The sequence below is a fragment of the Lygodium microphyllum genome, chromosome 18 (assembly GCF_053477565.2).
Source record: "Lygodium microphyllum isolate KBCC chromosome 18, Lygodium_microphyllum_v1.1.10, whole genome shotgun sequence".
Taxonomy (NCBI): domain Eukaryota; kingdom Viridiplantae; phylum Streptophyta; class Polypodiopsida; order Schizaeales; family Lygodiaceae; genus Lygodium; species Lygodium microphyllum.
Genome location: NC_141152.1, coordinates 78906071 through 78918293, shown reverse-complemented (window position 1 = coordinate 78918293; position 12223 = coordinate 78906071). Strand labels below are relative to the sequence as shown.

Sequence of the window (12223 nt, the reverse complement as noted above, 5' to 3'; positions counted from 1 at the left end):
ATGGACTATGTAGCCTTATGGGATCGGCTCAACTCTCGAGCTCGATCCTTTCTCTTCATGAGTCTACATGATTCTATTCTTGTACATGTTCATAGGTTGAAGACCATGACGGAAGTGTGAAAGAAGCTTACGTATTTGTATTAGCACAAGATGTTTGTCCACAAGATTTCTCTCGAGAAGAAATTGCGGATGCTCAGTAGTCTTGATGATTCTTCTTCCATGAAGGAACACATCATGAAGATGGAGGATATGAGAGGTGAGCTTGCCTCTCTTGGATGGATGATCTCTTCTGAGAATATGGCGATGATTCTCTTGACTCAGCTACCATCTCCCCGGTTTGATGTTTTCTACACTAGCCTCATCACCTTGCGAGGATCCATAAGAAACTCTTATGGGAGGAGCTTTCATTGCTTGTCTTGGAGCATGACAAGCGACTCAAAGAGGTGGAGGCGAGTGGTTCTGGCTCCACCAAAGCTTTTACCACAGGTACAAGTGGTGGGAAGAAGCAACAACAGAAGGAGAATGCGAAGGACAAGTAGGAAGAGGACAAGAAAGATTTGAAGGAGAAGAAGCCCAAGTGTCCACACTGTAGAAAGGGCACTCGTCTTGAGGACAAGTATTGGCAGAAGTACCCCCATTTGAAGCCCAAGGAGAAAGATTCAAAGGCAACCCCAGCCACGACAGAGTTTGTCTTTGTGCATGTATTCGTTGAGGAGGATACAACCCTTGCTTCTACTACTCAGAAGAAGCCTTGGCTTGTGGATAGTGGCACTTCTTCTCACATGATCTTGAGGAAGGATTGGCTTCAGGACATCCGTTCTAGAGAGGGCACAGTCACCATTGGCGACAATTCTACTGTTCCTGTTCGGTGCGTGGGGACTTTACCTTTATTCTCTGATAGACAGTCTTCTTCCGCCAGAGTTCTCTATGTACCGGATTTGGGCTTTAACCTATTGTCTGTCCATGGTCTTATATAGCTAGGTACTTGAGTCATTTTTACCTAGGATGCAGTTACCATAGAGGATGCTTCTACAGGTGTAGCTCTTTGGATAGGTACACAGGAGGGTGGTCTTTACAAGCTCATAGCCTTAGCTGTGCGGCCTTCCCACGAGCTTAGGCATGCTCGTTATGGGCATCTTCATCTTGATGCGATTCGGCGGGCTTCTCGGAAGAAGTTGGTGGAGGGACTTCACGATTTCCCTCCTCTTCACACTTTATGCCCTAGTTGCTTGAGGGGTAAGCAACATAGGCAGCCTCACCCACAGGTTGCCTCTAGGAGGGCTTCTTCACCATTGGTACACGTCTTTGTACCAAACTAAAGTGTAGTACACTCGTCTTTGTACCGAACATCAACTGTGTTGTGCTCACTCTCTTCTCTACTACTATCTACTCTCTGTGTGTGATATCCGATGCGTTCACTCTCAGCTCACTTAGTCTAGATCCGTTAGGCTCCATCAAACTGGTATCAAAGCCAGTGACGGCGAGTAGGAGGAGTTGCAAGTATCGCAAGCAAGCAGTAGCTTCAAGTGTCACAAGCAATAAGGAGGAGTTGCATGGTCGCAGGTCATGCGACAGGCACATGATAGGTCGACGGGGAAGTTAGGCAGCTAACGCGTAGCCAGGCAGATGGGACCGGCAACCAGGACCAGTCACCATGAACCAAGCATGCAGCTCTAGGCGAAGACGAGCAGAAGTCAACGTTTTTTTTTTCAGAAATATCATTTTTCTTTTTTTCTTCTCCATTGGCCATTCCCATGCAAAGGCACAAAGTGAAAAATTTCCCAAGAAAAATTGGGCTTTTCTCTGATTTGGGGATCTCAGTGCGGGACAAGACATCAGACTCAAAAATTGCACATTTGGTGCACATCTACTCGAGAAATTTTGAGGATTCTCACATTTTAGTGGAATTTCTTCAATTTTACTAAGATGTGTGCACTTTGAATCCAAACATTTGGGGCTTTTTCAAAATCCCTTCAATTTGGGCAACAAATGTATGGTACATGCACTTGGGTACATGTATTGATGCAATCTCGATGGATTACCCTCTAAGAATTTGGGGTTTTGATCAAAGTTGTCAAATTTGTGCCCGGGAATGCCTTCAGAGCAGAAATTGCAGCAAAATTTTGGGGATTTCACATGTAACTGGTGACTTGGTCTCCAAATGTGCCAGTAATTGCTTGGGGAGTATTTGCAGATCTGTAATTTCTGCAATCTTGGGATTTTCTCACTGTTGGTTGGTACCTTTATGTATTGTGGTTACTTGAGTCACATTTGGGCTTATCTTTGGTGACTAGTTAGTCATTTTGGGACTGCAAATTATGGCTAGAAACAGTGACAGCAGTAATCATTTGCACATTAAGAAGCTTGAGGGTGCCCATAATTTTGCAATCTGGCAGAAACAATGCTATAATGTCTTGATGCAAAAGAAACATGTAAAGCTCGCTCTACAATTGAGCTCTCAGTGTCAGACAACTTGCTCTTCAACATTGAGAAGTTGAATCCAGCATATGCAATGTGGCAAAGGCTTGAAGAATTGTACGCTAAAAAATGTACAACCAACAAGGTTTATTGGCTGAAAAAACTGATGGACTTTCGCATGAAAAAAGGTACAGCCATGTCTGTACATTTGAATGAGTTTAACTCAACTTTCAGTCAACTAATTGCTTTGGATTTTTATATTAATGAAGAGTTCAAAGCTACCTTCTTGCTATGCACTCTGCTTGAAAGTTGGGATACTTTCAGGACAACTTTGAGTAATTCGAATGCTCAGCTGTTATACTCTGATGTGGAGTGTTCTTTGCTGATGGAAGAACTCAATAGACAGAATAACTCAGCAAACAAGTCTTCAAATGCATTACACACTAGAAGTAGATTTCAACATAAGAGGAGTTCTGAAAGCAGAGTATGCGGCAAATCTCCTGGAAAGAATGTGGAGTGCCGTCATTGTGGCAAAAAGGGGCACTACAAAAGGGATTGTTTTCAATTGAAGAAAGAGAAGGGCCAAAACAAAAACAATGAAGCCAACAAGGCTGAAAACAAAGACATAGCCAACATGCCAAAAAGAGCAATGTGAAAATAGAAGAGGTTAATGTAGTCACTCATGATAATGATGACGACAGTGATGTACTTCTAGCTTCTTCTTTGGATACACATGCATTGATTGCAGATTTTGAGGATGATATTCACACTTGGATACTTGATTCGGGTGCATCTTTTCATGTCACACCACATCATGAGTAGTTCTCTGACTACAATGGTGCAATACGTGGTGTTGTTCACTTGGGGGATAACTACGCATGTAAAATTGCAAGCATTGGTAGTGTAAAACTGGAATTTCAGCATGGCTCCATGTTTGTTTTGCATAATGTGAGACATGTACCTCAGCTCAAGAAGAGCTTGATAAGCACAGGGCAACTGGATGATGAAGGCTATCACACCACCTTTGGGGATAGCAAATGGAAAATATGTAAGGACTCTCGCATTGTTGCTTAGGGGTCCAAAAGTGATACTTTGTATCCTTTGCATGCGTGCGTGACCATGTTGTCGCCATAACTGAGGAGCCAAGTGTTTCTTTGTGGCATAGCCGTTTGGGACACATGAGTCAATCTGAGTTATTTACCGTCTTTGAGGTATGCTGATTTTGAACAGTGGGATCATTGCATTTATGGTAAACATGCTCAAACATCACACAAAAAATCTCTCTCTAAAGTCTTCACCCTTAGAGTTAGTACATTCAGATGTGTGTCAAATGCCAGGATTATCTCTAGGGGGGAAGAAGTATTTTATTACCTTTGTTGATGATGCCACACGCAAAGTTTGGGTTTATCCAATCCGGTGTAAAGACAAGGCCTTGGATAAACTTAAAAAATTCTTGGCACTTTCTGAAAATCAGACCAGCAAGACGTTAAAATGCCTTCGCCTTGACAATAGTGGGGAATATGTGTCCAAAGCCTTTTAAGACTTTTGTGACAGCAAAGGGATTAAGAGGGAGCTTACTGCTCCTCATAATCCGCCCCAAAATGGTGTTGCAGAGCGTATAATTCGGACCATTTAAGACGAGGTTCATACAATATTGTCACATGCTGCTTTACCCCATGGTTTTTGGGCAGAGGTTGTTATGACAGACGTACACTTGATTAATCGATCGCCAAACAGGTCTTTTGGGGAGGAAGTTCCCCAAGAAATGTGGTCGGGCAAGCCACCTTCGTATGCACATTTGAAAGTGTTTGGTTGCGAGGTATTTGTGCATATACGCAAGGAAAAACGCAACAAACTTGAGCCAAAGTCCTGTAAATTTATTTTCCTAGGATATGGTGATGAAGATGAAATGGGGTGTAGATTATGGGATCCAAAGAAAAGAATAGTAGTACACAACAGTGATGCTATCTTCCGGGAAGATGGCATACACAAACAACCCAAAAGAATAGAGGAGGTTAGAAGGGTTGTATTTCGGGAGGATGTACCAATAGGACAATAAAGAATGCCCGTTAGACAGCAACAAATACTTGCTGCAAATGTCCCTGAAAATGCAGGGAATGATGCTGAAAATGATCAACAGGATCTTGCCATGATTTTCCACAAATTCAGTAAGAATATGTGCCTTTGGAACAACCTTAACCAGTTGTACAACATGCTGAACCTGCAGAACAGCAAGCTGTTAATGCAGATTTGCAGGCTGATTAGCCAGCAAATCTTGATCACTGGGTCTGTAGGTCAACCAAAGTGTAAAAAACAGCCAAATAGATTTGTTCGTGGAGTAAACTATGTGGTTGATTATATCATGTTAACAGATTGTGGTGAACCGTCATGCTTCCAAGAAGCAATGGACAGAGAGAATAGTAAGAAATGGCAAAAAGCCATGCTATCAGAGATGGAATCTCTCATGAAGAATGACACTTGGGATTTGGTACATTTGCCAAAAGGACAAAAACTGCTACCGTGCAAATGGGTATACAAAATGAAAGTTACCTTTGGTTCTTTGCCCAAGTACAAGGCACCCTTGGCTACTAAAGGGTACAAGCAAGAACATGGAATTGATTTTGACGAAATTTCTCCTATAGTGAAAATGACTACTTTGCGAACCATGACATGGAACTCATACAGATGGATGTAAAAACCACCTTCTTACATGGTGATTTGCATGAGGAAATCTATATGCAGCAGCCTGACGGTTTTGTTGCAAAGGGAAAAGAGCACATGGTATGTAAACTCAATAAAAGTCTGTATGGGCTTAAGCAAGCACCATGTGAATGGTATCACAAATTTGATACATTCATGCAATCTTAGGGATTTCATCGTTCTCAAGTTGATCATTGCTCATATACTAAGAAGGCAGCCTTATTCTCTCGGTTTTATATGTGGATGACATGCTAATTGTATACAAGGATGTTCATGTCTTGGACTCCTTAAAATAGAGCCTACACAATAGCTTTGATATGAAAGATTTTGGTGGGGCAAATCACATTCTTGGCATGCGTATACTTAGAGACAAATCAAAGGGTCTTCTTTATTTGTCACAGCAGGAGTATATTACGAAAGTTTTGCAGTGTTTCAATATGGAAGGGGGAAAAGCTATTAGTGTACCATTGCCTCCATATATGAAACTTAGTACAGACAATAGCCCTACATCAAACTGTCAGAGTGCAGCGGTGCGGAAGCGTAGGACTGAGAGAGAGAGAACGCAGAGAGAGAGAGGAGAGAGAAAGAGACAGTGGAAGATGAAGATTTGCTGTATAAAGTGTGCTGTATACAAAGATGCAACCCTTCTTCGTCTTTTGGTCCTTTCCCTTCTTCTGAGAGGCTTGACATGTCAGTGCCTCCGACTTGGAAGCATTCTGTCCCTTTAGTTGTTCCTCTTGGTCCAAGACCATAGGAACCAACTCTTCCCACCGAAGAGTAGACTCTCGCCCCGAAGCAATAAGAGCGGAGTAGAAAGTACCGAATCGTGGCGGCAACTGGGACAATAGTGTGATCGCCATGTTTTCGGAGGAAATCGGCTTCCCTGCATTCTGAACCTGCATCTGAAGCTGTCTAAGCTTGTTGATATGCTTCCGCAACAAAGAAGACTTGTTCACGGACAAGGTCCGCATCTGAACCTCCAAAGAAACCCGCTTCATAAGGGTCATCCGGTTATACATCTGATCAAGCTCCAGCCATATCTCCCGAGCCACCGTCAAGTGCTCGATGTGAGCGATCACGGCTGTAGTACAAGACAGAAAAAGAAAGGAACGAATCCTAGCATTCAGTTTGTCCCAGTGAGACTGAGCCTTGGCCAACTCGGCATGAGCATCGGAATAGAGTTTGGACTCATCTCTCACCGAGGGCCGGTCGATCTCCTCCTGTACAAGCTCCGCCAAATCATAGGACTCAAGGATGGCCAACATCATGACGCGCCAGATGCAGTAGTTGACGCCATCGAGCTTCTGATCTGGGGGAAGAGCTGGTAAGACATGCACCTTCCGGTCCATAATCATCTGGAACTCCAAGTCAATCTCTGTAGACATCTTCACTTGTAATGCCTTCACAAACGCAAAAGCAGCCCCCTCTGACTGTGAAAACTCAACCTGCTAGGGCTTTTCCGCGTCCCAAAACTTCTTCATCCGCCGGAGGCGATGAAAAAGCAAAACATGCACTTGAAAGCTGAAAACTCAAACTTCCTCCTCGTCAAACAGCAATAAACAGCAACAAATCCACCACCTGGACTCCTTTCTTGCGTGCCCACGCTTGCTTCAGTCTTGTTCCGAGGCGCAGCCCTCCTGCCTGCCCTCAAACGCTGAAAACGCAGCCTTGTGTCGCGATAGAAACTCCTCTTCAGGTTGGTTCTGCACTCAGTCAGCCCTTCAACACTGCTCTGATACCATGTCAGAGTGTAGCGGTGTGGAAGCGTAGGACTGAGAGAGAGAGAACGCAGAGAGAGAGAGAGGAGAGAGAAAGAGATAGTGGAAGATGAAGATCTGCTGTATACAAAGATATGCAGATATGTACACGGACGCAGTGCGTTGGACTGCGTGTCTCCACCTCGACGATGCAACCTGCTGTTCACCTCGAAGTCCGTTGCAGTCTGCATTGTCTCCTGTCTAAAATTTGCGAACAGAGACGGAATCTGTGCGTGCCACCAGTTTGTAATTTGCGAGCAGAAAAGTGCGGGAGATTGCTGAAAAACTCGGCTATAAATAGCCAGAATCTGGGCGCCAGAAAAAGATCTGTCGCATTAAATGCAGCCGAAAATGCAACCGACTGACAGGACAAGTCGGACTGCCACGTGGCAGTTCGACTGCACCTGGACAAATCTGTCCGACAGGATCTGATCTGATTGCTAATACAAACGATGGTAAGGATGAAATGGCCAAGATACCTTATGCTTCAGTTGTTGGTAGCTTGATGTATGCTATGGTTGCTACACGTTCTAGCATTGCATTTGCAGTGGGAGTAGTTAGCAAATACATGGCATATCCTGGCAAAAAGCATTGGGAAGCAATGAAGGGTATCATGAGATACCTTAAGGGCACAAAGGATTTGTGTATCTACTTTGGTAAGCAGAAGTCATTTGTTGTTGGTTTCATGGATGCAGACTATGCTAGCTATTCTGACTGCAGGAAGTCTACTCCAAGATATGTATTTATGTTCACAGGAGAGGAGCAATCTCTTGGATATCTAGGTTGTAAAAGTGTGTTGCATTGTCTACTACAAAGGCAGGATATTTGGCTGCCACAGAGGCATGCAAAGAGGCTTTATGGTTTTCATGTCTAGTGAGAGAGCTTGGGATTACAGAGGTTCCTATTCTCCACTGTGACAGTTAGAGGGCTATCATGCTATCACGGAATCCTGTCTTTCATGCAATGACAAAGCACATACATGTGAAGTATCATTTCATCAGGAATGTACTTGTCAGCAAAGGCATTGAGCTTTTCAAGGTACATACAGATGATAATCCTGCAGATCTTCTCACGAAAGGTCTCCTAACCGAGCGGTTTGCTCATTGCCGCTAGCTGATGGGGGTTGGATAGTATATATGTCTTTCAACTTTGTACATACATACCCTAGACGATTCTTTCCTCCTTCAAGCACGTTGCCTTTAGGTGGGAGGTTGTTGGGAATAAATGTTCATTGTGCCTTTTATTGTGTTCGGGTATGATGAACGCACCCTTATACTTTGTAATTTATATATATTCAAAACCTAAAAATGTGGTACAGTTGTCATTGTACCGTATACCCATTGTGTTGTGCTCACTCTCTCACTCTATTGCTCTCAACTCTTTGCACCTTCACTCTCATCTCAGCTCACGCACAGACTTCTCGACTACACTATTCAGGCTATTTTGGCACTTGCAGCCCACCACTGTTGGCTTGTTTATCAGATGGACATCAAGTCAGTCTTCTTGAATGGCGTCCTTGAGGATGAGATCTTTGTCTCATAGCCTCCAGGTTTTCTTGTGCAAGGGAAGGAGGACCATGTCTATAGATTGTGGAAGGCCCTTTATGGCATGAAGTAGGTTCCTAGAGCTTGGTACCAGAGGATTGACTGCTTCTTTGTGTAGAGTGGTTTTCATCGCTTCGATCATGACCCCAACCTATACTACAAGGTTGAGGGTGGCCGATGTGTTTTGGTTATTTTGTATGTTGATGATCTTATCATTACAGGTAGCGACACTCAGGATGTGGATCATACTTGTGCTATTTTATGGTAGGAGTTTGACATGACGGATCTTGGGATCCTACACTTCTTTCTTGGATTGGAGATCTATGAGATGGCACAAGGCATTTTCATTTCTCAACACAGGTACATCTCTGAGCTACTTTGGGAGTTTCGTATGGCCGAATGTTGGCCTATTTCTTGCCCCATGGATTTTGAGTCCAAGCTTGTGGCAGATAGAGTTCCCCTTACAGATGCTACTCGTTACAGGTGTCTTGTTGGCTCCCTTATTTGGCTTATCCGCACACATCCAGATATTTCTTTTGTGGTATTTATCTCGAGCCACAATCAAGTGCTTGATGTGAGCAACGTCAGTTTGAGTGCAAGGGAGAAAAAGGAAAGAATGGATGCGGGCATTCAATTTGTCACAATGTGCCTGTACCTTCATCAACTAGGTTTTCTTATTTAAAGATAGCTTGGAGGCATCATGAGCTGTAGGACGGTCAATAGCCTTGGTTACAAGCCTTGCAAAATCATAAGACTCCAAGATGGCAAGCATCATTACGTGCCAAATGCGGAAATTCTTCCCATCAAGCTTTTGATGTGAAGGAAGAGCCGGTAACACGGGGACCTTACGGTCCATAGTAGGCTGAAACTCCGCGTTAATTTTGGTTGACCTTGTAAATGGATCGACCTGCACAAAAACAAGGGGAGTCCCGTTTGACTCTGTTTACGTTGTCAATGCTTGCTAGGGCTTCCTCTGCTTGTCCTCAAAGAGTTTCACCGGGTGGAGGCCATGAAAATTCAAAATCTGCAGCAAAAGGCTGAAAGGGCAGCCTCCCTCACAAACAGCAATGACAAACAGCAATGACCTGCAAAAAACAACTTTCTCCTTTTGTGCATACAACTTGTTCACTGCAGCCTTCAAAGGATGAAAACTCAAAATTTTGCTGCAAAGAATCCTTTTGATTAGGTCTGCCCACGATCAATCAGCCCTTCCAATATCTATGCTGCTCTGATACCATGTCACAGTGCAACGAATGCGGAAGTGTATGGACAAGACTAAAAGACAATAAACATGAGAGAAAGGGAGAGAGAAAAGAGATAAAAGAACACAAAAATCTGCAGTCAATGAATGCTGAAATGAAGAGGGCATATGCACAAGGGCTGTCGATGTATCTCCTCGAGCCGTATCTCTCCCACCGGCACCTAAAAAGCAATTAAAGAGGGCAAGCTGCCATTGGAGCCTAAATAGGAGGAAATAATACCATAAAATAATGCAAGCGGCCAACAAAATTGATCGACTTGATAAAAAACCTACCGATTGTTGCACGAATGAATAATATAATCAGCGATCTGTTCTCCATCTGCCATGTGGCATAATTGCCTGCCTGATAAAGTGCCCGTACCTTGTGACTACTGAAAATGCCCACTAATTCATAGGAATAATGAATAACGCCCTTTGAGAGCACCTTCAAGAGAATTGACTACACCAATAGTAACTTGTGAAATGATAGCCCAGGGGATGACTAATTTGTAACAAGAACCATTGGTGGAAATAGCTCAGGATCCGCTTGAGGGTGCTTTGCACAATGAGATGCAAAGAGTAACACTACATGATGAGAATGCACATGTAGCAAGTGCCACTTGGATAGGGTCTTGTGTGGGGAAATTGTTGACTTGCCCAAGCGCCCTTTTACAAAGATGATTATGCAATGCAAAGGGGAGGTACAACAAGGAAGGGAGACAGATTTCTAGCACAAATGATGAAACTTGTAGAATACCAAGAAAGGGAAGGAAACCCCCTCTTAACCATTGGATGTGCAAGTATTCTCGAAACTCCTCATCAGTCATGAATCATGTATTTGGCCAAGAAGACGAAGGTGAAGGTGAAGGTGAAGTGTCAATCTTCCTCATCGAGTTCATAATACCTCCTCCGGGCCTCCAATGATGGAGAAGCATGATAAGACATAGTTGGATCCCAAGGAGTCAGAGACATTAGGATACTCTTTACAAGAGCATTAGCTTTGATATCAAACATGTAGGATTGTAAACCTATGAATACTTCTATGGAGCCAAGGTTGAAACTTTCTATGCATGAGGGTAGTGAGATGAGATCATGAGACAACTAGGCTGTTGGATGCTTTATTTTTCATTGCAACACACGTGACATACAGTTTGCAGTATTTCATGTGAGCAGGTTTATGCACAGCTCACATATAGTTCATTGGCAAGCTGTTAAGCAGATCTTTTGTTACTTGCAAGGTACTTACACACATGCCTTGATATTTCCCAAGGGAGAATGTGTGTGAGTTTTGTTTATTATCTCGTCACTCTTTCACCTCTGCAGTCCATACTTCCAAGTAAGACCTACTTGTTAATCAACTACCTAGCTGCTGTTATTGTATTTGTAGAATGATAGTATCAAGCAAAAATTCTGACATATCAGCATACAGATTAGGACTTACTATTAAAATCACCGAGTAAGGCTAAGGGATACTGTGCCATTGGTTTTCTATGCCTATGCTTCTGATAAAACTGAAAGCTTGCTTATGCTTGGTATTCTATGCCGATGCTTCTGATAAAACTGAAAGCTTGCTTATGCTTTAGACAAAATGGAAGATAATATTCTGTGAGTGAAAATTGTTAGTTAACACCACTATTATAGTCAGATCTGTTGGCATAAGATAAAAACGAAGCACAAGTGTGCTAAGCCTTCATGTCACTTTCTGTTTTGCAGGAAAAGATTAATGTGCAGACGAGGGCTGGGTTTCTGAGTTCGCAATAGCAAGCTGCTGCATTTCTTGTGATGTATTCACCTGATGTTTTAACTTTTGGGTGTCAGATTCAATAATTCTTCCATAAATTTGCTGTACTTGGTAGCTCTGAGCTGCTTCTTTTTCTGAGAGCACACATCTCATAAAAAATGCAAGGTAGCCTATCTTGAATTTCCCTTGGATTCAGTTGTAGCTGGTGGTGAGATCCAATTGCACCAACAGTTGTCACTCCAGATTCAATTGCTTGAAGATATGACCGACACTGGTGATGACAATCAGCAACTTGTGTTTTGTCCTTTCTCTGCGTGTGCTCCTCTCTTTCCAAGCATGCATCTTTGTGCTTACAATGTGAAAGGTTGCTGCTTCATTAGGTGAAAGTTTCAATGGTAACTGTAACACATAGCTACATTTTCTTTATATAACTAAACAAAATCGTTTTTAGTAGTGGCATTAGTGTTAATGTTAAAAGTACAAACCAATGATTGTGCTTGAAGACTTAAGGTTAGGGTCTTGCTTACAAAGTGAATAGGTATTGATTGCTTGTAATCATCTTGTATGGCAATTGTATGAAGAAAGGTTGACTAAAATCCAACTAATTGTGAGTTGTTTGAATAGAGTATTGCAGGCATGTTCAAACTAAATTTCTTTCAGTTTTAGATGTCATTTGAGAGTTTTCACTAATTTTAGTCTTAGATGTCATTTGAGAGTTTTCACTAATTTTAGTCAAAGTGTATGCAATAAATTCATCATTTTCTCCAGAGTGTTGCCCTCATTGTAGACATTTTTGTGGGTTACATGGGAATTCTTTCACTAG

At 42.7% G+C, this 12223-nt stretch overlaps 1 protein-coding gene across 1 annotated transcript in view; it reads left to right on the top strand.

The window, feature by feature from the left end:
• LOC148021055 (BRISC complex subunit Abro1-like protein) overlaps window positions 1-11837 on the top strand; it is a 28690-nt gene extending 16853 nt beyond the window's left edge. Inside the window, exon 2 of the mRNA XM_087698900.1 lies at window positions 11373-11837. Within this exon, the coding sequence (XP_087555026.1) occupies window positions 11373-11420 (48 nt within the window). The 3' untranslated portion in view covers window positions 11421-11837. The remainder of the gene's footprint in view (window positions 1-11372) is intronic.
• Window positions 11838-12223: the final 386 nt, after the last annotated feature.